Here is a 27,654-nt window from a genome sequence, read left to right as displayed (position 1 = left end):
AGAAACCTCCACACAGCGCTTCAAACCTGCCGTGCGGCACCAGCCGCGCTCTGTGCGGCGCTGGGGATGCTCTGGGGATGCAGGATGGCACGAACCTGCCCAGGGAACCGAAAACGGCCTTTCAAACCCACACCAGCTTCCCAAGGCCATCCGCAGCAGGGTCCCACACACCGAGCCCTGCTGGGAGGATGCAGGAGGCAGCGTCGCTGCGGGCGGCTGCCCACAAACCACATCCGTAGGAGATTATACGTTATTCGGCTCCTTGTTGCAAGTGAGAAGAAGAGGCAGCAGAGAGACCCAATCCAGATCCCTATAGGAGACTCAACACAGCATTCACATATTAATTAGGCTCTTCCTAGTAGACAGAGGGATTAAGGAAACCTGTGAGAAGTGCGTCAGGCTACAGCACCAACCAGCGTGCCTACCATCCTTCAAAAAATAAAAACCCGCTCGCAGTTTCTCTTCATGCTTCACCCCCAAATTAGCACCGGTTTCACTTTGCGTCATTACATTTGTCAGCAACTTCTCGGAGGAAAAGCGGCCTCATCGCTGGCTGCACAGCCCACGGGGACGGCGGCAGCGGGAAGCTCAGCCCCCCCGTGCAGCCCCCCCAGGGCCGTTTGCCCCGCGGGGGCTCCCGGTGCGGAGCAGAGCAGCTCGCTCCGCTTTCCAATGTGCTGCCTCTGCTCTTGCTCTTACACCAGGAGCTGTATGAACAGACTGGAACTTGGGTATAAAACACCAGGCTGACATCAGCTGGTTAAAAGATACTGAGAAGTAGTTATTTTCAGTCGATCTCAACAAGAAGTGCTCTTTGGTGACATATGCTCGTGTTCTCTGCTCGAGACAACCCTCGGAGTTTTGTTTTCCTGAATGAAGCAGGTGAAAGCATATGGATAAACAAAAGCGTAACTGAATGCCACAATCATAAATACTGGTATTTCCTTTTTTTAAATGGTGATATTTATTTCTTTAAAATAACTTGGCATGATGGGAGTTACAATGTAAGTCTACTCATTGCTGTACAAGCAACATGTGAATATGCCCCTGTGAAACCAAGAGCAAAAAACACGCTGCTTTTTATCAGCTAAACCATGACGTGAGTGAAGAAGACTCCTAGTTTTATACCCCAAGGGAAAACACAGCGCTTTTCCCTATCTCATGTGCCTTTTCCCCTTTCTACAGCCCAACAAAACACGAACGAGAGAGATGAAGAGCTGACATTTTCCAAGGCAAAGCAGCAAACGGGGGAAAAGGAGGGGAACCACGGTCATTTCTTCTGTCTGCTAAATGAAAAGGGTTTACACTTCAGCAACGAGCATCAGATGGTCCCTCCAGCAGCTCCCCAGGCCCCAGTCCTGCGCCCAGGGAGAGCCGCGGCTGTCCTGATCCCAGCTTCTTGTTCCAAGAGCCCAGAGCCACTTGAGGTTCCTCTCTGCCTGCCCTTCTGCCACTTACACGTTCCGCAGCAAGAGGCTGCGCCGTAACCTCTGCACGGCAATCTTCCACTACCAGGGCACGCTTTTGCTTATAAACTCCTCAATGCCAGTTGTCATCTTGACCTTAAATAATGCCAAATCCACCAGCACAGGTTCCCATCGAGCCTGGGTACAGCCCCAGTGCCTATCAGCAGTTCCGCAGCGCTGGATATACCCACGGACACGGCGTTTGGCGCCGCGGGAGCGCTGGCGGAGCCACGGAGCAGCGCGCCAGGCACCCCGCGAAGTGCAGAGCAGAGACAGATCCGCTCCCTTCCGATTTGCAATCAAATCAAAACAGAGAGATGAAGCAGCGCTAGCGGACAGATTGCAGCTCCCCGCTCAGCGTGACTCAGGGAGCAGCGAGAGAAAGAGCTGGAGAAGCTCCCGCGCGCCCAGCGCCCTGAGCAGCTCTCCTGCGGTGGACGGGGCAGCCGCGGCTCTGCAGGGGCTGCTCAGCACGGCTGGGACAGCTCACGGTCACCAAGCAATGACTTCACCTTCTTGATTCCCCGGTCACAATCCACCACCAGAACAGTGCACGCAATACAGAGATTAATGTACGTACCAGTGGGGTTTGTAGGGTGCTGTTCCCTTGTCTCCTGAATGGAAATGTGTGGAAGCAGGAACCTATTCGGTCCTGATGCGGGGAGTCCCGTTTGCAGCTGAGCAGAATAAGGACCGAATGAGATCTGGCTATCAGATCCAAGCTGGTCCCATGTACGGGATGGCCTGGCCATGGCCATGAGCAACCGTGCAGCTCAGAATCATCGAATCATTTCGGTTGGAAGAGACCCTCAGCATCATCGAGCCCAACCATAACCTAACTCTAGCATTAAAGTCGAGCTGCCCACAAACCCATGGAACAGCGAGGTCCTGCTTTGGGGTCCCTACCCCAACCCCACGATGGTGTGATGCTGAGGGGACCTCCCCAAACACACAGCACTGCAAGATTCCTTACAGAGACGCTGGCAGTTTCACCCTCAGTTCACAAGTAAACTGAGTCACGGGGCAGTTGAGTACCTGCCCAGAGACCTTTGGGCAAACAGCGCCAGGAGCCAAATTGGGGTTCTTTGTCCAAGCAGGCACTCCCTGGGCTGGGCCCAGTTTCTGGATCAACACAGAAAAACCTGGCAAATCACCTCCTCTGTCCGGAGAGCCTTCCCCATCCCCAAATACCGGCTCGACCAGTGCCACTTGACACGGGCAAAGGAGCAGCAGCAAGCGCAGGCTCAGGCTTCCATAAAGAAAACGTTTCTTTCGCTGAGCTCAGCAACTGGGGGGCAGTAAAAGCAACACCACCCCTGACGTTTGAAAAGCACCTCTGTGGTGCCAGCAACAATCAAAATAGGCACTTCCACGCATGAAAAATATTATCTCTCTAGTTCTCACAGGCTAAGGACTATTAGATGTACCACAGCATCAGTGAATGAGCCTGCACTTCGCAGCCTACTAAGCAGTGGCCCAAGAGAGGTGATAAGACCAGATTTGAGGTTGTCTAGCAACAGAGGATGCTGGGCACAGTAAGTCTGGACAGAGGGCTCAGGAGCAGTAAGCGTGAGCTCAGCTGCCCTCGGCACCTTGAGCTGGGGGGCCCAGTGTGGACCTCAGCACCTCTTGGGCTGAGGTTGTCACACCTCAATGCCACCTGACCCCAAGCAGCTTTGCCAAGTACAAGCACGTAATTCTGAAGGTTTTCAGCTAATCTTAAGCATGTGCTTAAAATTCCAGATCCTCGTTGAGGAGCACTTAATAACAGGCTGGGGAAAGAACAAAGGGAGGAAAAAAGCCAAACCCCACAGAGACAATTTTAGATGTGGGGTTTCTGCTGATTTACCGCGTGGTTTACAACGGCAACCTGCTGCGTTTCAGGTCCTCCGCTGTCTCTCGCTCTGGTGGGGGTACATGGCCAGACAGGACGATGGTGTGGGCACCTCTGCCTTCACTTCTCTGTCCCCAGGTGCACCCCACCATTCCGGGCAGTCTCCATCCCAGCCCGCCCTGCAGTCTCCCCCAGCAAAAACCTCACACCGAAAAAAACCCCACCACAATTCTCAGCCCTCCTTTAAACTGCTCTCCTAAGAATGCCAAGAATTTTCCCAGACACTCAAGCCTTTATTCATAGCCCTGCGGCTCCCAGCTGCACTCCAGGCAGGCAAAAACATCACGGAAGGAACCAGATACAGAGTCACCACCAAGACACGCCAAATAGAAGTGAAAGACACTTTCCATCACAGGGCCAAGACGACTCAGAAGCTGAGGTTCTCTCCTTCAGCACTAACTAAAGGTTGTGTTGCCTGAAGTGATGACTCCCTAGAAAGTTTTAGGCCCATTTTTAAGAGCTATTCACAAACCCTGGGATCAGTGAGGGCATTGCAAAGAGCAACGCCCAGCATTTTGGGAAAATAGGGGTTTTTTAGAAATAAATCATTGGTCCAGTTTTGATGTTTCACAATGTCCCATACACCCCAGGTTCATCTCGGGAAGAAAACGCTCTGCTGTACACCTGTAAAAAACCAATGCGCTGAACACCTGCCCATGAGAAGGTGGACAGGGACTCGATGAGAAAGCAAAACTCCCTTTAAGGAAAGAATTCCTTGTGCAAACTCCTCAACTGCCTTCCTGTACCAAAGCTACTGGTGCTGAGGTGGTGTCTGGTTCCAGGTACATTGTCCCGGCAGCCCAGTAACACACCCAGCGCTCCCAGCAGCAAACTGGGAGCAGGGACCTGTGCTCCACGCGTCCCCCTTGCACACCAGCCCTCCGGAGCCACAGCTGAACTGCACACACGGCCTTTCCTCCCCACAGAAACACCACACAAACATTAAACACCTCTACAGCGTCAAACACAGCCTTAAATCATCAGGTTTTGCCGACTTTCACAGCGAGGTTTGAAGGGAGAGTAGAGCTTCTCATCTTTTCCTATACAACCCACATCCCAGATGATACATTCACAACCTGTGAATGCAACATCAGCTTTAATGTTCTGCAAACAAACCAACCCTCTCTGGCTTAAATTCCTGTCTGACTTTTTATAGTAAAAGCAAAATTCCCACAGGCTCCCTTTTCTTAAGCTGTTATTTACCAATTTCCCTATAACATTTACAAAGCCTAATAAATTAATTGTGAGGCCTTTCTTAATTAAGAAAGGATTGAACACGCATTTTGTCCCCGCCACAAGCCCTGGATGAGAGTTTACAAAGGAGCAAAACAGGATTTGCCGGGCATTATACACACAATGTTGTGCAAACATGAACGTTGCCTTTGAGAATAAGGAAAGTTGGTTAAAGCAGAGAAAACTATGGAACCAAGAATGACAGACATTTCCTCCAAAATGACCTTAAAGGATGAGAAAGTTCAGCTTTTCGTCAGCCTGAGAATTCCATCCCCCATGAACTATTCAAACTCAAGAAAGCAAAGCCCAAAACACAAACATAACCCTTCGGTCTGTTTAAAACCAAACCCAAACACGGATGAACAGAAACACACCAGCCTACCCTAGTTGGTTTCTTTTCAAAAATATTTATTCAGAAGGTGCTGAGGTTTTTCATTTAATGGAACTTCCCGATTAAAGCTGACAACGGGCTAATCTGATCACCTTATCTAACGAGAGGCTTTCCCAAGCTCAGCCCAGCTTGCGCTCACGGGTGGGACCAGCAGGACCAATGCCCTTCCCCACCACCCTGCGGTGAAGAGGAGGAGGAGACACCTGGAAAACACAAAGCCAGGAGAGAAATGGAGTGCCTGCCCCTATGGAGCGATATGCAGAGCTGAGGTAGTGCAAAATAAGTGTTGAAAAGGGGAAAAGGATCTGGGTCACCATCCTACCGAACAGGCCATGCTGGCTATCAGCCACACAGATTATTTGTTTTAGTTACCACTTAAAATAAACACAGCTAATTCCCACATACGTTTCCAGAATTTATTGCCCGATTACTATTATTCAGTATATATTTAGACAAGGGAACAGAGATATAATGGGAACTCAGGCGTTGTGGTCACCACTGTGCTTTCTCCCAGTTTGCCTCATGCAACCATCTCACAGCATCTCCACAAACGGCTCTTGCAGCTACTGGACAAGTCTGCTTGTGGTACTGCCTGTGGTACACCTATTTCTATAGGAGTTTTCCACACCACAGCCACTGAGCTCCAAGGGCTCGACCAGAGTCATCATGCTAATAAGCCGACTGCTATATATCCTATTAACACGTGCCTCCAGAAAGCCTCGGTCTATTAGCACAGAATGCCTTTAATCTGAAGACTGAAGCCAACAGAATAAGAAAAACTCTATCTGAAAAAAAGTATATAGCAAAAAAAAAGAGCTGAAAGAGCTATTCATTCCGTAAGAAACTACAGAATAAACCCACAGTCACCGATAGAAGCTGGAAACACCCTTTGGGAGAAGGAGAGTGTTCCCGGGAGCCCTTGTGACTGTGGCAAAGCTGAAAGCCAGGATCAGCTGGTATTAGGAGCCGAGGCTGGGCTCAGCCTGCTGGCAGCGGGGTCTGGGTGACAGACCGGGTGACGTCCCTGTGACCCGAGCTGCCCCGCGCACACCGGGCACCTGTGGGAATACACCCGATTTAACACCGCCCGCTCGGCCTCCTCTCTGACAACCCCAGCGACCTTGGCTGCTGCTGCGGGAAGGTTTGACTTTTCCAGGAGCTGCGGGAAGATGCTTCTCGGCAGCCCACGGCTGCAGGCGTGTCCGTACAGCCCTGCGCAGGCTGACACGGGCGCAGCCGAGCGGGAGGATGTGTCCTGCCTCGCTGTTACAGCAGGAACCAGCCGAAACACCGGGGAGGACATTCCCCACATGCTTCCTTGCACACGTAATGTGGCGGTGGCACAGATTCCCTGTGCACCTCATGCGGAGGAGAGGACGGGAGCAGCCCCCGGCCCCGCGATGGAAACCAGCACCGGCTCCCGGTGACAATGGGCTGCGGAGGCTGCGGGAAGGCCCCGAGGCAGGGTGCTCCATGGGAACCTCTCTCCAGCTGTCTGACATCTCTGGAATTCCATGTGTGTGGGAGACGGACGCTTTTTGGCTTCGCAAAGGAATCTGAACATCTAAACAAAGCGGTGCCTCCGCAGCCCTGACCCCACGGGCTCTGGGCAGCTTGGAGCCCAGCCCAGCGACCAGGGATGTATGTGAGCAGCCCACGGTTCTCACCAACACCGCTCTTCACAGCCCTCTGAACATCTCACTGTCACCTTGTTTTGGATGGTGCTGCTTCCCCGTCTGGCTCCATCTTTTGCATCCAAATGTCACAAGTCGGAGGTCAACACGGTGGCTTCTGCCAGGCAAGAGGCTCTGGAAGGAAAGCCCGTGGCTGGGTTCGAGGAGAAGCAGCACCTTCAGGATTTTCTTCTCTCACTTGAGCTGCTCTGGGAGCAGAGATGGGCTCTCCTACTCATCTGACACTTTTACAATACATTAATACAAATGCAAAGCTTCAGGTTTATGCATGAAGCTACACAAAAATGGGGAAAGGGAGAAACAAGGGGGCTACCCATGAACGCGCAGGCCCCACCTCATCAAAACACAGATGCGGGACAACACTATTTCTGAGGGTTGCAGCTGATCCGAAACAAGCAGGGCAGCTTCTCCCACCCACAGCCTGAAATGTGCCCAGGACACGTTCTGAATAATCAAAGTTAATCACGTAGGTTCGCCCCTACCCCACAGAGGCGGGGTACAAACAGCGTGCCCACACCCTGCACACCTCCCTCAGCCTCCCGAATTCCTCTTCATTGCACAACCCGAGAAAAGCCATTCCGCATCATGCCACCTCTTCCCTCCCAACCTCCGAGCCAAAGGAGCAGGAGAAGGAAAGAAGACGAGCACGACTGTCACTCCTGCGGACAGAAAAACAGCCCTTGGTTTGCACGGTGGTGACTCGAGATGACAGGACTGGGGACAGCGGGGGCACTCGGAGACAGGGCTGTGTCTCTCCCCGCAGCTGGCGACAGTGCCGGGATTCTGCTACAGCAGACAATATTTAGGGAGCTTTTGGACTCCCAGCAATGCTGGGGACCGGCTGCCAGCTGCCAGCACAGCACTGACGACGAGCCCTGACACCGCGCCGGCCTCCTGAAAGAGTTATTCTTCAGGCTTTCATTTGTTTTGCCGATGCAGAGGGCACACACGGCTCCAGCATCTGCCAGCTCACGTCCTTCCACCCACCGCCTCGGCGCTCGCTGCCATCGCGAGCGGTTAAAGCAGCTCTGGAGCTCCCACGCAGAACAACGTGTTGCATCTCTGCTGCGAGAGGAAGAGACGCTCTAAATCCACCGACAGCAACGGCACCGCGGCGGGGAAGGAGAAAAAAATTACATCTTTTTCTGGGCAACGTTTGTTCCCAGCACATACATTCAGAATAAGCGTTCGACAGCGACAGACTGTGGTTGGGCTAATGGGCCCTGTGGTTGAAGCAGGTTTCCTGTATGAGGACAGGCGAGCCTCCTGCGGAGGGATTGCGGGGCTTGGAGAGGCAACCACCAATTTGTCTCCTCCAGTGGAAGAGCATTTTCCCCAGCCCTCCTTCCCAAAAAAGCACACACTCCAGAGCTGGCAGGGACAGGGAGGGACAGGGAGGGACAGGCAGGGACAGGGCTGTCCCCGCTGGGCAGCTTCCTGGTACAGGGCACCAGCCTGGAGAAAAACCTGTCCCTTCTGTTCCACCCTGCATGGGGGAAATCACTGGAGATTTCCCAGGCTAAAGGTAAAATAATTGAATGACAAAAACAGTCCAGGAAATTTAAGCCTGGAACTTCCAAATGGTGTCACAAAAAAACAGGGCAGGGGGAATGTCTGAATCCAAACAAGCCCCAGTTTCCACTGGAATTGAGCCATGGAAACATTTTCCTTGGGAGTTTGATTAAAAGAAAACGTAAGCGTGCGCTCGGGACCTGCAGCGATCAGGTTTCTGGCAAGCGCTCTGCCCCAGCCCCGCACACAGAGCCGTCTCAGCCCGCTCCTCGTGCCCATCGCTCACAGACCGGGCTGCAACGCTGGCCCCGCACACGGAGGAGCCGGTTTAGGAAACACAAGCTTAGAGAAAACAGCAGCAGCAGAAATACACCGAGTTTATCACAACCCAGGCAGCTATGGCAGGAACAGGCACCATTCAAAGGTCACTCTCCCCCCGGAGCCGGGAGGTCACAAGAAGGGACATTTGTTTCTGTGATTCTAAGGCACTGGTGTGTAAACAGGTAACACCCACTAAGCTGCCAAACTGGCCAGACCCCCCAGCTCAGCACCCTGCTGCCACAAAACAAATCCCAGTGTGCCTTTCCAGTCAGAAAGATGTTTGGCTTTTCTCTGTATTAAGTGATGTTTTTTCTGGCAAGTTCTCTTAAGGAGCATTAATTTATAGTAAAGCTACCAGTAAGAGGCTGGCTCTCAGTCACTGACATGAGGGGACATCTCGTCAGGACTGCATGGATACAGCCACCCGCAGCAGCTATGTGTGCATAGCCAGTGCTCTCTGCACGGGACGTCACCCTCCAAAATCCCTGCTCCCCACACACTGTCAGGGTATGCGGACAATGCTATCAGCCGTGACATTACCAAAACCTACGGCATAATGTTCAGTTCTGATCTCAGCCCAACGTTCGGGCTGAGGACACCTGCTCCTCCGCATGTGTGCGCTGAGAACTCACAGCTGCTCAGTTCAGAGCCCAAGCAACTGCTCGTGCGCCTCCAAGTCAATGTTAATGCAGATTGTCAAGCGGCAGCACTTTGGGAGGCCCATCGGTTTTATTTAAGAGAGAAAGCAACAGACTCGGGGCTTTGCAAAAGCTTCTCAAAAGCAAAACCATCTCACAGTCTCGGTCTCACATCTCATCCCATTCACTCTCCTATGCATCTTCAGTCACTTCTCCACCACTCCTTCCTTTCCAGTTTTTCTTTGCTTCCTCCAGAGCTTCTGCGTTTCCCTGCTGCATTTCACGCACTTTCTGGCTCCCGCTCGCACGCGGCGGTTGGGCCGTTTCCCACTCAACATACCAGCGTCCTTGCTCACTCTGCCCGCGCCTGCTCCAGCAGACAGCGGCGCACGTGCTGGCTCAGCACCGGCTGCAACAGCAACGGAGAAGCTCTGAGCCTTGATGACAAATTTAAGTATTTCAGAACTGAACCCAATTTTATCAGCGTTCTTTCCGCTCTGGTGGTGACTGTAATGAAGACAACTGGCCTGGGGTTTCTAGAAGCGATGCCTGCAGACCCAGCCCTGCACAGGGCGGCGATGAGCGGCGTTCTCCCAGCAGAAAACTTCAGTGTCCAGGGGCTGCGGCCAATCTCTCTCACAAGCCCCACATTCACAAAAACAAAGGCGGTCTTCAGCACCGCTGGTGTGATTCTGCTGCCTTAGAGGCTGCTTTCTATGGGCGAGTTTCCTTTCATTTGCTTTTGTTGGTCATTTCCAGCAGCAGCACTCCAAGGGAACTGTATTGTGCTGGGGACAGAGGCGCTCTGGAGGACTGGGCAAGGGAAGCTGCATCTGGGGAGTTGTGAAAACACATTATCCAAACCTAAGGGTCACCACATTCCAGGATGTCAGTGTCAGTTGGACCCTTAAAAATAGCTTCACCAATCTGAAGAGCGTGACCTATCGCCTATCAAAAACCTCCTTCAGAGGCTCTTTCTACATTACTTTCCACTGAGGATACAAACAACTGGTAAAAATAAATGAATTTATCATCATCTTTTCTTGCCAGTAACAAGGTACTCCCACCCAGACTTTATTCTTCAGAAGCTGAAGTGAAGTGATATAAAACAGCATCAAGAAAACTGTAGAAAACTGCAGAAAGAACACCTGGGCACACCTCAATGATGAGGTTTCTGCGATGTTGCTGGAGGAACAGCATCAGATGCGCTGAAAACGAAGGAAGCAGCAGCGGGACAGCCCTGTGCCCCCCATCCCAGGGACACGGGGCGCTGCTCCCCCACCGCTCCTGCCGGATCCGCGCTTCCACGCAAAAAGCAAAGCCCAACAGATCCCTACAAACTCACCCGGACTCCCCACACAAAGCAAGAGGGTGTTCTCCCAGTGAAGCTGGGTGCTAAAGTCACATTGGAGCCCAGCCATTTCACTTTGGTGCCCAAATGAGTGCCAAGCACCTTTGGGAACTTTTTCCCTCTCTTTTTCTAAATAAAAGTGGCAGAGTATTGACACAAGTGCACTAAGCAGTCAAGTACTCACACCAAAGAATGCAAGATTAAGATTAAGTAGGCAGTGTTTTAGGTTCCCATAACACCCATGAAAACCTGCACAGGCACCAGGAGGCACAAGAAGTTAAAAGTATTTATATATGATACAAATGCAGAAAGAATTGCAGTGAGAGAGTTACGGTGTTTCCATTCCCTGCCAGTCAGGCTTTCCCTTCACCCCCTCTCCCCAGGGTCTAGGAGCATTTGCTTTCTTAAATGAGAGTCCACCATCAATTTTCCTTTATGCAAGTTTTAAGTAAGTTACAGTCTTGCAAATTCATTCTTGAGCTGGAAACTTTTGGGCCAGGATTCAAAGAAATGAAGCAGAGTTAGAGATTCTTGGCAAAAAGTAGTTTACAGAAAAAACAGTAGCAGGGACTTGTTTGTGCTCAAGCGGCATAGCTATAATTCAGACAACCACCATTGCTGTGCCCATTTATTTAGCAATCTCACACCAGACATTTTTGACTTTTGAGAGCTATGCTATTTAATGTGGTAAAGATGCTTTTAGCTCTGAAAGGCTGCAAGATGCATCACCGAGCTATGTAACCAGAACCGCTTTCCAACAACAACAAAAAATTCAAGCCTCAGACAAAGAACAGTTTGAAACCGACACAGATTTGAGCCAGATTGACTTCCGATAGCAGTTATACAACATGTGAGCTGCAGAGAGGCGGCGGTGCCCAGGTCACGCTCCATATTTGCTGTAGAGCGCTCTTCAGAGCCCAGCCAGCCTCAAGGGTTTGCTTTACCCGTGTTCCAATCACTGCGTCTCTCTCAGTGTTATATACACACCGGGAAGTTACTGTTTCAGTGTTTGGATACCAGTGGTATGTAAACTATCCTTATTTAGGAAGCTCTGACCCCGTTTCTTTCCGCCCCTCGTTGCGGGTGCTTCATTCCCGCAGACACGCAGATACTGGATGCCCTTTGCGAGCATCTTGGACGCTCAAGGGTCACGAAAGGTTTCCATTACCGCTTTCAGCATCAGACCAAGCAGCGAGGCCTCGGAGCCTCCGGCAGCACGGCACCCGCTTCCAGCGCCCCGTACCCGCTTCCAGCGCCCCGGATCCTCCTCCAGCGCCCCGTGGCCCGGCTCCAGCCCCCCACACCGGGCAGGACCTTCCCGCAAGGACTCTCCCCCGAGCACACCAGCTTCACCCCTCTCCAGCCTCCGCGGCAGCCGAACCCCGCACCCGCGCCGGGTCCCGCGGACACGCACACGGAGCCGCCGCCCGGCGCATCCTCCCCGGCTGCCCTGGCCCCGCCATGGGCTGGATTGATTTCCCCCACACACACCCCGAGGGAGGAAAAGAACAAGCTATTCGCCCCCGGAGACGCGCGTAGGAGAGCGGGGCCGCTGGCTGCTCACCGAGAAGCGCTCCAGGTCGGTGGCGGCCATGGCCGGGCTGGCGCGGCGCTCCCGGCTCAATGGATCCAATATGGCCACTTCCTGGAAACTCCCTCCGCGCCGCCCGCCGCAGGCACCGCCCGCCCCGCCGACCGACAGACCGGGGGACCGGGCACCGGCACCGCCGGGGGCGGGCAGGGGCGGGAGCGGCCCCCGCAGCGCGGCCCTCCCCCGGGGGGCGGGCGGGAGGCCGGGCCGGGCCCCTCCCTCCGCCCGCGGCCGCGTACACGGGCTGGGGGCGGCCCCGGGGGTCCGCGCACCCCGGGTCAGCTGCAGATGGAGCTTTGGGGTGAGCGTTCCGCACATGGAAAGGGCTGGGAGAGCCACGCAGCATCACCCGCAACACAGAAAACCTTCGTGTTGGAGTGGGACTTAGCGATGCCCATGAACGTCTCCAGGGCGGGGGGCAGAGGATGGACCAGACTCTGTTCAGTGATGCCCAGGGCCAGGGTGAGGGGCAACGGGCACAGACTGGAACACAGGAGGCTCCAGCTGAACATGATGTACTTTGAGGATGCCAGAGCCAGGACCAGGCTGCCCAGAGCGGATGTGGGGTCTCCTTCTCTGGAGATGTTCAAACCCACCCGGACACCGTCCTGTGCAACCTGCTCAGGGTGAAGCTGCTTTAGCAGGGGGGTTGGACTAGATTAGATGGTCTCCAGAGGTCCCTTCCAACCCCAGCCATCCTGTGATTCTGTGATTGTAGAAGTGCCAGGAGCATCCTCTGAATCCTGCAGAGGATATTTTTATTTATATATATATATATATATACACACACATACACACAGAGGCACAGAGGTATATAGAGACCCATTTCCCCATCTCGAGAAGCTCCCAAGTGTTCACCATTCCGGAAGGCCATGAGATAGCCCAGGGCAGCAGTGCCTCTGCATCAACGTGCCTGTCACACGGGAGTGACACCCAAGTTCAAGTACACTACAGGAGACTGTCAGGTCTTTCTTCTTCATTCCTTCCCACATAAAGCACAAAGCCAATCCCATAGCCAGCATCCTCAGTCTTTGCAATCTGCAGACATCTGTATTTTACAAGCTGTTAGCACAGAGCGCAGTTTTCCTTGCTTTCTGGTGCCCTCTGCTGCAGTGCACCCAGGAAGGAACCGCTCAGCAGAGCCGCTTGTGCTCTCTCATGCAGCAGGGTCACCGCACCCGGACCTACAGCCCTCAGCCGCCTGCTGGTTTTGTCTTCGGCTTTCCCGTCTTTCCGTCAGCCGCTGTGTCCTCGGCTTTTCCCCTCACCCTCTCTCTCGAAGCAATGCATACTCCAGCATCCTGTGCACAAAGGAGGGCCACAAATATCCTTGTTACCTAATTACGATACAGCCAAAGCTCCGAGCCCCACCCCAGTTGCTAAAAACAGTGAGCAACTGTGCTTAGGCCCTGTTTCCAGTTGTTTTTCAAAAGGTTTGCCAAATTTCTACTTTTCGGCAAGGAAAAGGAAAGATACCCAATATCCCAGTTCCTTTTATTCATCGCCCACAAAAGCACAGTCCCTGGAGAGCCCTAAAGCAGGACTGAAGTATTCAAGGACAATCAAACTTCAACAACCAAATTAAAACAGATCTTAGACTTAATTAAAATACTCTTCATGTTAACTTCTCTCTTCTCCCTTACCTGCTATTTGTGATCTTAACAAAGGTCTCCTGCTCCCACAGCAATATCAATAAATGGGACGGTGCTGTGCGGGTGGGTGCTGAGCCCCGTGTTACAGCAGCTGTGCAAGATCCTGTGTTATATCTGCGCATCTTTGGTTCTGCCCAAGACACTTTAGGATCCACCTGCGCTGCAGGAGCTCTGGGAAGCACAATTCATCCCAGGAGGAGACTGTGTTGGTGCTGGAGAAATAAAACAGGATATGAAAATGAGGGGTAGATAATTAAAGGGAGGGGGCGAGGGTTATCACATGTAAACCCTTGTGATCAGGTGATGAGGAAGAAGGTTGTATTGTCCCTTGAAGCAATTTCAGGGCATTTTCTGAGGAGGTGTTACCCAAGTGATGTGCTTTTTGAAATATAAATCCAGAGCAGGTCAGAAGAGCTGCTTTTCTGTCCTTCCTGAGTGGATCGCCTACGACCAAATTAATTCTGCTAATCCATATACTTGTTCCGGCTAAAGATAGGTTGCAAGAACATTGTATTTCTCTAAAAAGGCCATTGCTGAACACCATCTGTTAATTTATTTTCTTGGATCACCAAAAATGACAAAAAAACACCCACAAAACTCAACCTTCTTCCTGTCACAACCACCACTTCTTGTTAGTGCAGCCTTGTGCTGGAGCTGCAGGGACAGCAAAGCTGCCCCGCAGGCCGGGGACCCCTCGAGCTGGCCTGGGACCCCTCGAGCTGCGGGTCCCCCAGCAGGGCCATGAACTCCTGGAACCTTCATTCATTTATCCCGTGGAGGTGTCACATCAGTGCAGACCTGACACTCACTTTGCCATCTTGTTTCTTCGGCCGATTCCCAAAGGTTCTCCGGTTCTCTCCTTCAGCAAAAACAGGGAAGGTAGGATCCGGTATTTCTAGTGCACAGATGCAAGTAGAATAGTTTATATAGAAGCAAAGTTAATTTTCCAGGCTGTGTTTACATATCACAAAGAAGCAAAAATAAACAGATAAAAAGGTTTAAAAGTTTGGGGGTTTTGTGGGTTTTTTAAATTTATTTTTTTTTTTACTTTACAGCCAACCTTTGGATTCCTGATATCAGACAATGTAAAACTCTTGCTTAAATGCCATTATGCCAGGTACTTTGGGAGGAGTGGTTGACTTCAATTCATGAAGAGCTCTTTTCCCTGCCAATGAAGTCCAGAATGTAGCAGCACAAGGGTGACAGCACCGATTCTCAGAAGCTGCTGGTTTCTGTGGGCTGCAGCCTGGGTGCAGAGGCTCGGGGCATGAAGGACGTTCCGAGCCATCGCAGCAGATCAAGGGACTCGGCTGAGCTGCGCTGCTGTGACCACCTGCAGCCCAGTGCGCTCTGCCTGTGTCCCCAGCGTGGGGCACGTCCCCGCGACAGCAGGGCGCTGGGGAAAAGCTCACAGTTATTTTAAAACACCTTGTTATTTCCAAAAGCAGACTGTTTCTAGTGCCAGTTAAAGAGAAACCCTGCCGATTTCAAAAGCTTCAGGTGCATAAAAACCGCTTCAAGAGGAGAGAATTGGATTTACTGGCTCCTTTAACTGCTAAGGCTTCAGTTGTTATGGAAATCATTCCTGATGGTTTGAGAATTAGATGTATGTCACAGCTGGATGCTCCTGCAAGGATTTTAAACTCAGTGGAATATTTGTACCTGCTAAATCCACAGTGAATTTAGGATGAGCTGTAATTTTCTACAGGTAAAGAGCTGGGGCAGAGAGAACGAAGGACTGGAGTGCACAGAAATGTGATCACAGGTCCTTTTACTTCACACGAAGCCACGGTGCGCAGGTGATCATCCCACCAGCCCCATGAGCACCGCAGCAGGACCCAGGCATTCTGAAGGTGGCTGCACCCCCCAGGGCTGGGTAAAATCCTCCATCTTCAGACCCGGGTGCTGCAGATGAACAGAACTCTGCACATTTCTCAGCACGGGCTGGAGGAAGCAGCTGGGCACTTCTTGCTATGTATCCTTCTGGGGAATATTAGAAATCAAACAGCTCAATAGCTACTCTTTAACAGCGCTACCGCCAAGCACCTTATTAGACTTCCATCAGTTATACTGACAATATACAAGACCTAGAAGTCTTTTTCTACAGAAGTGCTGTCTTTCTAACCTGGAAATCAAGAGGAGCTGTAAATCCATTTCCCCTATGGACAGTGAGCAGTCCCAGTGGATGTAAGTGGGATAGCTGGAAACAGACCCCAAATTTCCCCTCCTGCTGACGTTAAGGGCAGTATTTCCACACTGTACCTTACGCCAGGATTGCGTTGTCCTGCTGGAATTCCCCCAAGTTCACAGGCACTATCTGAAGATCAGAGGATGTCTGGGATGGGTCCTTGCATCATCTGCATAGAACAAGCAGTATTTAATAAATACAAACTCTGAGATACGTGGAGAAGTGCATTTGAATGGTTGCTATTGAGAAACACCATCTGAACTGATTACTGAGGTCCTTGAGTTACAACTGAACCTTGCTCATTTATGAGAAAATGCCTTTTATCTGCAGTACTCTTCCCCCATTCCCTGCCCCTTTAGCTCCATTGTTTATCTATGGAAGGTTACTGCATTTCTCCACGGAACAAAGGAAGGGCTATTTTCTTCACAATGCGTTCTCTTTGTTTCACATGAATATATCAACAAGGAAAGTGGAAAACCATGGGCTTTGTCATCCTATTTATTCTGGGAACCCTCATTTCATTTCAGAGGAAAATAAGTTTTCCTTGAGGCCTCGAGCTGGCCTGGGACACCTCGAGCTGCAATCAATAACACCTGAGCTTTGCCCTTCAGCAAAGCATAGGTGCCCTGTCCCACGGTGACTGTCCCCACCCCAGCACCTCACCTTCCCTATGGCTCTGCGGATACCGTGCAGGACAGAGCAGGACCTGGAATGCCACCTCCTTCCATTTGGAAGTGCCTGGAGAGATCACTTTGCTCTATGTGCTTGGCTTGATCTCCAACTGTACTTCCTGGTGTTGTGCAATGTCAATAATTACAGTCAAATAACCTTTACCTTCTTCCCCTGCGGGGGTGGCGAAAGGCCCCAGCCTCTCTATGCCACTCACTACATGGTAACGCTGATCACTGGAAAGCTTGTGGAACTTCTTCCCAGGAAACATAATTCTCCTCAGTCTCACCGTTCAAAATAGAGGCCGGCTCTCTACGGCTTATGACGTAGAACTAGCAAACTGCACTATTTGTGTTTTAAAAAGTAGTAGTAAATTAATTTAATCATGGGTTTCTGTACTTTTTTTTTTTTTGTCTCAGCCAGTAAATTAAAAATATCAAGACAGTTGGCTTGAAATCTCCTACGAAGCAGCCCACAGTATTCTGTATATAGCCCCGCAAAAAAATACTTGCTTTGTAGGTTTTTAGTGACACAGAAAATGAGGCAGAACTTCTCATGCTTTTTAAGGCTGGAAATTTCAGATGACTGAAGAACATAACACCCCTAATGCTCCAGGCTTTTATTATCTATATTAATAAAATGCGTTCAAACAGCTTAAGTTTCGCTGCACAATCTGATCAGAATATGACCAGCAGTCAGTAGACTAAGAGGAGGTCACTGGGATACAGTCTGTGGTACCTGGCACTCAGCCTGAAGGGTGGGCAACCAAAAGGCATCAACAGGTAAAGGGAAAGGTTGGTAACCAGGATGCACCCCGTGCTGCGGTCTGGAAATGGTACGGAGGGTTAGGCAGAGGCATTGTTTTCTTAATTACAGAAAGCATAGGGCTGATCTAACACCCTCTCACAGACTGGGAACAGGAGCACAACCACATGGCACGGGCTGCTTGCAAAGGACAAAGCGAGTGCACGCGGGACAGGTGGTTGGATGCATCACTGGAAAATTACCTGGGGAAAGAGGTCCTTGCACCAGCGCAGTTGAACGAGGGCAATCAGCCCACGGGTTGCACAGCCCGAGGCACTGGCACACACTCCTCTGCTGTGACCTCCTGGGGACGGGGACGAGCCCTTCTGCTCTGCGGCCACCAGGAATCCCGGGAGCTGCAGTGGGAACAGCACCGGTAACACCCCTTCTTCAGGACCCCCACCCAACACAAGCTCCCGATGAGGTGGTGGGACCTCAGTCACCCAAAGGTTGCGCTCGGTAGGAGGAACTTCTCACTGTGCGTTTGTAACATAAGAAAATGTGTTTTAAAAGAGCCTTTTATTCTGAATTGTTTTCCCTCCTCCCCTTGCTCATTTGCAGATGTGAATTATAATCCTAGGGTATAGCTGGAAGTTTGCAATGCAAAAATCACAGACTGCTGAGATTTTCTTATGCCTGCCATGGATTCTAGTAAGGAAAATAAATCAACATTGAAAGCAAGGCATAGCAATTAGGGTTCGGATGCATGCTCATAATTCGCTCTCTACAGCAGGCAAGGCAGAACCGCAGCGATGCCCCGAGCCAGCAAGCGCTGCTAATCCAGCAGAACACTAGACCAGTGGCTGCCCCAGCAGAGGGCAAGGTTGCTCTGCACGCCGTGTGAAAGGCAGTAATAAGAGGTGTGTGATTCACGTAGAAATACTGAATTGCTACAAGCAGCACGAAGATTACACACTATTATGTGGAAGAACATTAGAGCAGCAAAATGATTTTGAGAGGCTGGCTCAGCGCCAGCTTGTTAGCAAGAGATAAAATAGCTTTTAGGAGATTTGCACGAAGATGGAGAGAGAGAGAAGGGGAGAGGCTGCCAAAGGAAGACTCTGAGCAATCTGTGGGCAGAGGTTCTTCTACAACCAGCAAAACGTGTGAAGAGGCAGAAGGGAGGTCAGCATCATCGAGAGGGGAGAGAGATGCACTGCATGGGGATCAACACACCTCCCATCGCCTTCAAAATGGAGACTTTGGCACTGGCTGATACTCCATTTTATTCAACTTCTAAGACAGCGAAAACAAACCGAATCTATTTTCTGTTTTCTTATCCATCCTTGTACGGACAGTTACATTTATCTGTCTTCTTACCACACTGACTCTGTTTGTTCCGTGTTCAGTCTCTCTTGCAGTTTTCCTAGACAAACTGTTCAGTCAGTCAGGAACTGATTTAGTGATCTCAATTGCAACACTCAGTGGAGAAGAAAACGAGTTTGCAGGCTGCACATCATCCCTGCAGGAGCTCTTCAGTCCTGCTCCTTCCACTGGGGAAACGTGTTTGTCTCCGATTTTTTTTTCCCCTGTAGAACTGACAATAATAACAACATTAAATGCTTAGGCAGAGGTATTCGATATGGCAGCAGAGACAGCTTCTCTCTTTATAAAACACACTCTCCTCCAGGTGTACATGAATAGATGCAAACATGTTGTATAGATCTCATGTATACAGATACTTACATTATAGACGCAATATAGATAAGAGACATATAAATAATAGGTGTGATATATATAGTATCACATAGAGTTGAATATATTTCAAAAGACTGACCTGTCCCCCTGTTTCCTGAACTATTTTGAGGCACAAGACTCCAACCCAGAAGAATCGCAGCTCGGGCAGAACACCAGGGGCTTCTCAGGGAATGGAAACCTGGCTTTGCAGAGTGAGTTCTACCGAAAGCTGCACCGCTTATCTGCTCTCGAAACAAACGAACAAACAAAACATCGTCTCCGAAGAGATGAGAGACTCTGGTCTCACCGATACGCGTCTCTTTTGTCACTTGGCGGAGACATCGGAGCAGCAAGTGACACGGGGCCGAGGGACCGGGGGTCGGAGCCGGGACCAGGACCAGGATCGGGGGTCGGAGCCGGAGCCGAGGGACCGGGAGCCGAGGGACCGTGGGCCGGGGGACCGGGGGCCGGGCCCGGGCGGTTGGCCCGCAGCGCCGCCCCGCGGGAGGAGCGCGCTCCGGTGCGGCTCCGCTCGCTCAGAGGCGGCGGCGCGGGCGCGGCGGGGCGGGGCGGCCCGATCACCTCAGCGGGAGCGGCCGCGGGGGACGCGCTCGCCGCCGCCGCAGGTGCTTCCTGCCTGCAGATCCCGGCGAGCCCCCGAGGGCGGGCGAGCTGCGGGGCTCCCTCCGCCGCGGGGAGTCGGCGGGCGCGGCGGCGGCGGCTCCGGCACCACCTGTGGCGGCGGGATGGCGGAGCTCGACATCAGCCCGGCGGCCGTGCTGGGCTTCCTGCAGGAGCACGGCGGGCGGGTGCGCAACACCGAGCTGGTGAGCACCTTCCGGCCGCTGCTGGAGGCCGGCGGGGACGCGGCGGCGCGGGCGGAGCGGCGGGAGCGGTTCAAGGCGGCGGTGAACGCCGTGGCCGTGGTGAAGGAGCGCGACGGGGCCAAGTTCGTGGTCCTGCGGCGGGAGCTGCGCGCCGCCCCGGCGCCAGGGGGCGCGCCGGCGCCCGGGGGCGATGGCGGCGGCGGCCCCGAGCGCGACCCGGCCGGGCGGCTCTCGCCGGTGCCCCCCGTGGAGCTGCCGTCCCCGCGGGCCGTGTCCGAGCTGCGGGGCCTCTTCCAGGGCGGGGGCGGCGGGGTGCCCCTGCCTGCCAGCGCCGGGGGTGCCCGGCGGGAGCTGCTCTCCAAGCCCTGCATGCTGCCGGTGCGCTGCGTGCCGCCCCCCGCCGCCGCCGCCCCGGTGCCACCGGAGGAGCCAGGGTCCCCATTGTCACCCCCACCGGAGGAGGACGCCGGGTCCCGCTCGCCTGGCCTGCGGCGGGGGCCCAAGAACCACCGGGCCAGCGAGGAGCCGTCGGCGGTGCCGCTGGAGGAGGCCGAGCACCAGTGGCTGGTGCTGGCGGCCGGCGGGCAGTGGACGCAGCAGCTCCACGGGCTCCTGCTGGGCGACGCCAGCCTGGCCGCCCGCAGGGACTTCATCTCGGGCTTCACCGCCCTGCACTGGGCCGCCAAGAGCGGCAACTGCGACATGGTGACCAACATCATCCGGGCGGCCGAGAAAGGGGGGGCCCGCGTCAACGTGGACGCCAGGTCGCACGGCGGCTACACCGCGCTGCACCTGGCCGCCATCCACGGCCAGGAGAAGATCATCACCATGCTGGTCTACAGCTACCACGCCAAGACCGACCTGAGGGACTACAGCGGGAAGAAGCCACACCAGTACCTGAAGGAAGGGGCCTCCTCTGCGGTGCGGCGCTTGCTGGGGGACCCCAGCCTTTCCCACAACGCGGAGCCCTCCGTGCCCATCAAGAAGTCCACAAAGCTTGCGGCTTCCATCTTGAGCTCTACTAGCACTTTTCTGGGGGTCATATCGGATGACATGGCTTTCTACGATCTCACCAAAGGCTTAAGGAAGCCCTCGTCCTTAAACAAGCTCCTGGCTGCCACGACGGGCCCCAGGAGGAAGCCAAAGACCAGAGGGGGTTTCCCTTCGTATTCCTCCCTCTCCGAGGCGATGGAGGAGGAGGAAGAGGAGGTCGTCGTGAAACGCAGACCCGTGTCTGAGCTATTCTTTGGCCACTAGCCTCTGCCTTCTTGGCATCAAAATCATTTAATAACATGAGTGGGGGTCTCGATTTTTCTCTCACGGAAGCAGCTTGGATCTCTTCACTCCGTGTATATCTCTTTGGATGTTTAACAAAATCAGCGATGGGGTCTGGCCCAAAGGCTGCTGGATGAACGGCAGCTCAGACACCTGTGCAAAGGGAGCTGCCCAGGGAGCGTTACAAACGCTGCGTCCTGCTGATGGATCGCCGGAGACCACAAACGTTATACTTAAAGCTTGAAAATCTGTAACAACCTCTGTGTCTGTAGGCAGGTTAAAGTGCTTAAGGTACGGCCTTCTTGATCTGTGCTCCTTGGCTGGAGGGCAAAAGTGGGGTAAAGAGTTGCATATTCTACACTGTGAACAGCAAGCTGGTAGCTGGCTACTTTAACATGGCTTGTTATATAGCGGGCTTAAATTATTAGAGGAGAGATGCATAGTTTTCTATGATGTTTCTGATTATTTTGGTAACAGAAGAGGAATATTTCTATTAAAAAAAAAAAGTGTACTTTTTCAAAACGAAGTTTCTCGCTATCAGAAATACTAACATAACCATCTCAATTATTGCCTAAAGCATTTTATTAGATAAACAGATTTTAAAAATCAAAAAACCAGCGCTCAGCACTCAAATGACCGTGTCCTGTCTACCTCAGGTTGAAGCTAGGTTGGCATTTTTAAATTTACTCTTTTCCCTGAAAGACCTTTTGACCGGCTGGTACTACCAACGTCTTGGTGATACTGTGAACACTGAAACTGGACAACAGTTCAGTCACTGAATCTGAATAAAAACCTTGTTGATAGTGAAAAACTGAACTGGAAAACTGGGAATGGGATCCTGCAGAGTTTCTGAGGAGCCACCTGGAATCAAAGTCGAGCTTGTGTGTCTGATTCTTCATATTTAAAACTTGGCCTTTGATTTTGATCTATTTACAATAAATGTTTGGAAAAATTGGGCGTATGTTATGTTAGGTGTTTCATGATAGAACGGCTGCATGACCACAGTGTTTATCACAGCAGCATGACTTATTGGCTTAAAACTAACTCTTCTTTTATGTTGTAAACAGAATTGTTCTATATATAGAACTACACGTAGCTCTGAAAAGCATGCTAACTGCAGGTTAATAAGACATTTGCAGTGAGATTAATTTAACCTAACTAGTAATTAAAGAAAATAATAATGTGAAGAGGCAGAGCTCAGAACAGAAAGCATCTGGGTCCTGGGGCCAGTGTGCTAGACCACCACGTTTTCTCTGAAAGCACAACTAAACCCCTGCATAATTCAGGGGCGAAGGGTGATGGCGATACCGCGCTTGCTTTGCTTTCCAGCCGTCAGGTGGTTTGGTTTCGTTACCAAACCTCTTGTTTGCACGCTTTGCCTTTCTTTCCAAGTCAGTGACTTCAGGAATGTTTTGTTGTCAGCCTTGAATTAAGCCCAGTGCTTCTAATTGGCTGTAATTGGCTTCTCCCAAGCACCAGGAATGCTGCGGGACGCGCTGGAGGTGGAGGCGCTGCCCTTCTTCGCTGCAAAATGTCCTTCCTGAAGCTGCTGATGGTTTTTTTGCCAGCGTTATCAGCAATTGCAGAGGGGTCTGATCCACCCGCTCTCAGAAGAGGCTGGGGTACCCTGCACCAGTCTGCTTCTGTATTGAACTAATTAAGCTGTTAAGCAAAGATTAATGATCAAGCACCTCATGGCTTCTATATCTGGAGTAGGGGTTAAGAAAAATAAAATGCTATTTGCTGCATAACTGTTGGTGTGACCATTGGCCAGCCTGGCCGCGGGGAAGCGTGGCTGGTGCTGCACCGCGTCAGCTTGTGGGCTTCCAGGAAAGAGGAAAAAACCCCACAAACCTATCGTTCTGTTTTCAAAAGTCTTTCCACGTTTACTGATGTGATACTTAGTGTGTGTCTACTGAACCCACAGGAGCACACGCGTGTTCGTGTTGTTGCAGCAGCAGGACTGACGCTGCCTGGTAGAAGCGTTTCTGTATTTGTGAACTGGAAACGCTCTCCGGTTTGACTCGGCCTTGCTGGGATGTTTGTTCATTAGTCACAGGTATACGCGTGATACCTGTTCAAATTACATAGCTCAGCCTTTACTGCTGGTTCTGAGTAAAACCCACTTGAGTCAGAGAGAAGGCTCCAGGACGGAGTGTTTTCTGTTTAAAACAAAACAACCGACCAACCTGTGATCACCACAAGGAAAGCGCAGAGAAGGTTTCGTTGCTCCTGTGTTGTTCTGTTGATGGAAAAGCAAGAAGTCCCAGCTGAGATAAGGCTTCTTGCAACATGTGTCTTCAAGGAAACTGCGCTACTCGTTCCTCGGAGGCGTCCCGGCCATGAGCTGGTGCGACAGCAAAACGCCAGCGGCGCCAGAGCCCTGGGCCGTGGGCGCTGCAGCGCTGGGAGGTGCCAGCGGGGTTGGGACAGGTGGGGACTGGCGAGGTCAGGCAGTGAACGAGTTCCTGCCATGACTCAGCTCACGTGAAGGAGAAGTATTCAGACAGGCTGCGATTCGTATATAATAGTGTGCCCAGTGCTGCATGGCTTCAGGTGCAAAGAAACACCGGGAGGTATGGAGAAGGCGCTGTTGTAAACTCACAAAAATATATATATTGCCTTTAGTTTAAGTACAACCAGTCCGTCAGCCTTTCTGGGGTTTGCTTCCGTCTGTTGTTGTTTACACTGTAGGACAATTGTGGGAGTGTTCTAGCAGAGATGAGGCCGGGACTGTTTTCTGAATCGCTCAGCTTGATGGATTCTCCTTAATTTCACTGTACCGAGCCCAAATCCGGCTGAACGCTGCAGGATTCTCACCTGAGTGACTGACAGCAGTGACGTTCAGCCAGGACGCTTCCCCAAGCCACAGAGCAGGATAAAACCCAACGTTCAAGCCCCTGTGCTCTGCTCCTGCTGGGTGGAGATGGCTCAGGTGGTGGGGAAGGCTGGAGATGGCTCAGGTGGTCGGGAAGGCTGGAGATGGGAGGTGCGGATGAGGCACAGGGCAGGGATTCGGGGGCTCAGGGTTGCATTGTGCTCCATTACTACCCTGCCTACTGGCCACAGCTCAGTTTTCTGGCTATAAAGTGGAGATGATCCCCCGCTCACTTCTTTAAAGCACTGATATTCCAAATCGAAATTAAGATCTTTTTTAGACATGTAGGCAGCACGAGCAGTGTCATCCACAACCCATGGATGCTGTGCATTCAGCAGAGCGCCTACACAAATAAAAGCGGCTGGGAGCAGAGTTCAGCAGCAGAGATCAGCAAAGCTCCTGTTTCTCTGCCCCTGGCTCAGGCTGTCTTGCTAGAGATAACTCGTGTTTGCCTGCTCCTCAGCACACTATGTTCTGAGGGATATCAGCTCAAAAACCTGCATGGAAGAGGTTTGCAAACAACCTTCCAGCTGCATTTCCATCCACAATGCCAGACTTTGTCCCCCAGATGTGGCTGTTTGAGCAGCATGGATGTTGTCAGGCTCAAATTTGTGTCCATCTCCATTCCCTTGCGAGTGCCACATAGAAACACTTATTCTACGAAAGACCCAGGAAACACCACCCCTGTGCTGCAAAGGAGTCTTTACAGGATCTCAGCTTCATCGCAAAACCAAGGTCTAATGGAAAGGTGACTGAAAAGCTCCAACAGCCCAACGGGAGCTGCAGCCACCAGGTGAGGGCAGAGGCCTCTCCAGACACCCCCGAATTCCCCATCGCTCGTCCCTTCTGCCCTGCACAATTCTACCCTGACCTACATTCCTTGGACGCATTTGTCTCCTGATTTGCATATTAATCTGCACAAAATGGCAACATTTCCAGTGATCTGCACTAACATGGGACCCCCTAGCCAAAGGGATTGTTAACGGGGACTTGGCCGGCACAGGGCACAGGCACGAACAGCGCGGTGGTTGTTCCATGGGAGAAGAGATGACACATCAGAAGCTCTGTATCCTAATGAGGAACATTCCTATTCCCGTTCCAAGGTTTATTTCACTGCTTTCTAACACAAAGCAAACCATTAAGCACATCTAGAGGCCTTATACCCCGAACTGAACCAACTGCTGGCAGTTGAACGGTGGTGGTTGGTCACCTCCTGGCCCTTTTGGAGTGAACTGCCAGGGAAGTCCCATCAGGAGATGCTTCCCAATGGTGATGCAGCTGCCTGCAGTAAGGGCATCCTCACCAAATAACCTAGACTAGTTAAAAAAAAGAGAATAGATAGATAAATGGCTATCACGAGACTCATTCCCCTGATAACACTGTTTCGCCTGCAAAGACTTCCAACAGATCTGCAGCAGCAGCACACGGTGCAGCCCCACCGGGAACAGCCCGGTCCTGCTCACCGCCCCGAAAGGGACGTTTAACAACGACAACAGTATGTGTCAATAAATGTTTCTGTAGAAATGCAGATAATACAAGAGAAAGACTGTTTCTCCGTATAGAACTTGCACCATTCCTCAAGTGGAATAACCCAGCGTTCTACCACCGACTCCTCTGGAGTCTGGTGTGTTCTTGTTCTTCCACCATGAGCTGAAACCATCAGAAAGACACTTGCCTGTTCATGCACATTTTTAGCAGAGTCGCTTATTCTCTAAATCAAGACTATCAGTTCAGCGCGCATTTTCTCTCTGTGGATTTATCTAGGAGATGACTCAGTTTCAAGGCTCATGAGTCTCTCTGATAACCTTTAATGCTGCTTCGTTCAGCAGTGAAATTCATGCGCTGCTTCTTGAGCACACTTCGCAAAACCCAGAGGTTCCATGATTCCTACAGCCTGATTATTCTTTAATGCGTACGTGGGCTCCCTTCAGGCGCAGATCAGCTTTGCAGTGCTGCTCTGAGTTTATTTTTAAAATTTTATTCAGATGGTTGCCATGAATTCCCAAAGCAGAGAGAACATCCTTCTACTCATTAAATGCAGCTCTCACAAGTACCAAATAGATCTTTCGCAGGGCACATTTACATTAACCCCTGCACCCCTCCATTCCTTAATTAGCTCCACATGCAAAAGTCCCACAGAGTAACGCCCCAGCAAAGAAAACAAGGCCTGGTTTAAAAACGAGAATTAAAATCCTTCAGTTAGCGCCTGAAAGGCTGAACCAGCAGGTCCTGATCCAGCAGTGACTCCCACGCATCCCTGTGGGCCTTAAATCAAATTCTAAATGAGCTGCTACTTCCAAAATCCCTGCAGTTGCTGCCAAGAGACCACCAGACGGGCACAGAGCAGCCTGTGCTCCCACGACCCATCCCACACCTGTAGCGCTCGTCTCTGGCCCTGGGCAATAAAATGGATCCATTTGTACCGAAATGGGCCCCACCTTAGTAGAACACAGGCTACTGTGGTTTGTTCCCCTGTGCTGCATGTGTGTGGATGGCCAGATGAGCTTGAGATCGTTCCTGGAATCCCAGCAGCCTCCCGCAAACCGGGGAGATCCAGGCTCTTGCATTTTGTCCAGTTCACCTTCTTCCTTCTCTATTATTTTGCTTTGCCCTGGCTGTGCCTGTGATTAATGCAGACACATCACGGCAGGTGTCACATAGCAGCCCTCTCGTGGTGGGGCTCTGGTTACCTTGCACCAGGGATGTTAAGGCAGCGTCAGGTTCTATCTCCCCAGAGGCTCTGGCAGCGGGAGCCCCATCATTCCTTACGTTCCCCCAACACACTTGACTTTGCAAGAGAAAAAGCTCAGCAGGTCTCAGCACTGGTAAAATGCCAAGGTTCCGGAGCCCCTGCAAACCAACAGCTTTCCTGGGCTCCGGGCAGCAGAACCACAGAATCATTTTGGTTGGAAAAGACCTTTAAGATGATCGAGTCCAACCATAACCCACCCCTGGTACTACCCCATGTCCCTGAGAACCTCATCTCTGTCCAACCCCCCAGGGATGGTGGGTCCAGCACTGCCCTGGGCAGCCTGTTCCAATGCCCCACAGCCCTTTGGGGAAGAAATTGTTCCTAATAAATTGATTAGGAAACAACACAAAACAAAACCACAAGGCTCACCTGAGGATCCAGACCTGCTGGTGCTCTGGAAAGGGGGTTTCCGCTTGCCAGCAAAGAGATGTCAGTGTCATCGCTCTAACCGTTCTCATTTGCCTGAAATTCACCGTTCTAACAAAGCAACAAGGAGCACAGATGTGACTTTTTGGAAAACAGGCTAGAAGTCATTTCTAATTGTTGCTCTTTGAAGCAAACCCCAGAACGGTGGCAGGAGCAGCAATCTGCCTCAGGACACACGAGAGAAACCCAACAACACAGACCCATTCTTTCAATTAAAGGCAAGCGTTAGCCTCAATTATCACACATTTTCAAACCAGCTGGATTTTCCTCAACTAGGAATAATAACAAGGTGCACCTTCAAGTCAAGCTTCTGAAATAACGCAAACAGCTCACTTAACACACGGCTCAGCTTTTAAAAATTCTCCATTGATTCCGTTAGCATCACTTCTGCTACTTTAAAGACCGTTTTCAAAAG

At 51.7% G+C, this 27,654-nt stretch overlaps 2 protein-coding genes and 1 long non-coding RNA gene across 6 annotated transcripts in view; 1 reads left to right on the top strand and 2 right to left on the bottom strand.

Annotated features, from left to right (window-relative positions):
* Positions 1 to 12,235, bottom strand: part of SEPTIN8 (septin 8) — a 38,579-nt gene extending 26,344 nt beyond the window's left edge. For 3 of the 4 annotated variants that reach the window (XM_065848743.2, XM_065848744.2, XM_065848745.2), the window contains exon 1: positions 12,065 to 12,235. In XM_065848743.2, the coding sequence (XP_065704815.1) occupies positions 12,065 to 12,094 (30 nt within the window). In that variant the 5' untranslated portion in view covers positions 12,095 to 12,235. The remainder of the gene's footprint in view (positions 1 to 12,064) is intronic. The other variant, XM_065848746.2, reaches the window with a different exon arrangement.
* Positions 12,236 to 12,941: 706 nt separating this feature from the next.
* LOC139829092 (uncharacterized) lies at positions 12,942 to 19,532 on the bottom strand. Its single transcript, XR_011741337.1, has 7 exons — positions 19,182 to 19,532; positions 18,725 to 18,941; positions 17,608 to 17,760; positions 16,006 to 16,100; positions 14,553 to 14,638; positions 13,735 to 13,955; positions 12,942 to 13,392 (listed from the first exon to the last, which is right to left on the bottom strand). It is a non-coding gene; the product is annotated as an uncharacterized lncRNA (long non-coding RNA).
* A 146-nt stretch (positions 19,533 to 19,678) lies between these two features.
* Positions 19,679 to 23,017, top strand: SOWAHA (sosondowah ankyrin repeat domain family member A). Its single transcript, XM_065849177.2, has one exon. It carries the CDS (start codon positions 19,828 to 19,830, stop codon positions 21,163 to 21,165), a length of 1,338 nt encoding a protein of 445 aa, XP_065705249.1. The 5' UTR covers positions 19,679 to 19,827; the 3' UTR covers positions 21,166 to 23,017.
* Positions 23,018 to 27,654: the final 4,637 nt, after the last annotated feature.

The sequence above is a fragment of the Patagioenas fasciata genome, chromosome 14 (assembly GCF_037038585.1).
Source record: "Patagioenas fasciata isolate bPatFas1 chromosome 14, bPatFas1.hap1, whole genome shotgun sequence".
Classification (NCBI taxonomy): domain Eukaryota; kingdom Metazoa; phylum Chordata; class Aves; order Columbiformes; family Columbidae; genus Patagioenas; species Patagioenas fasciata.
The sequence above is the reverse complement of the archived record's forward strand: the minus strand, read 5'-3'. Positions and strand labels throughout refer to the sequence as shown.

What these genes read in the sequence shown, in the direction of transcription:
- SOWAHA (XM_065849177.2), top strand. Translation starts at nt 19,828, where the DNA reads ATGGCGGAGCTCGACATCAGCCCGGCGGCCGTGCTGGGCTTCCTGCAG.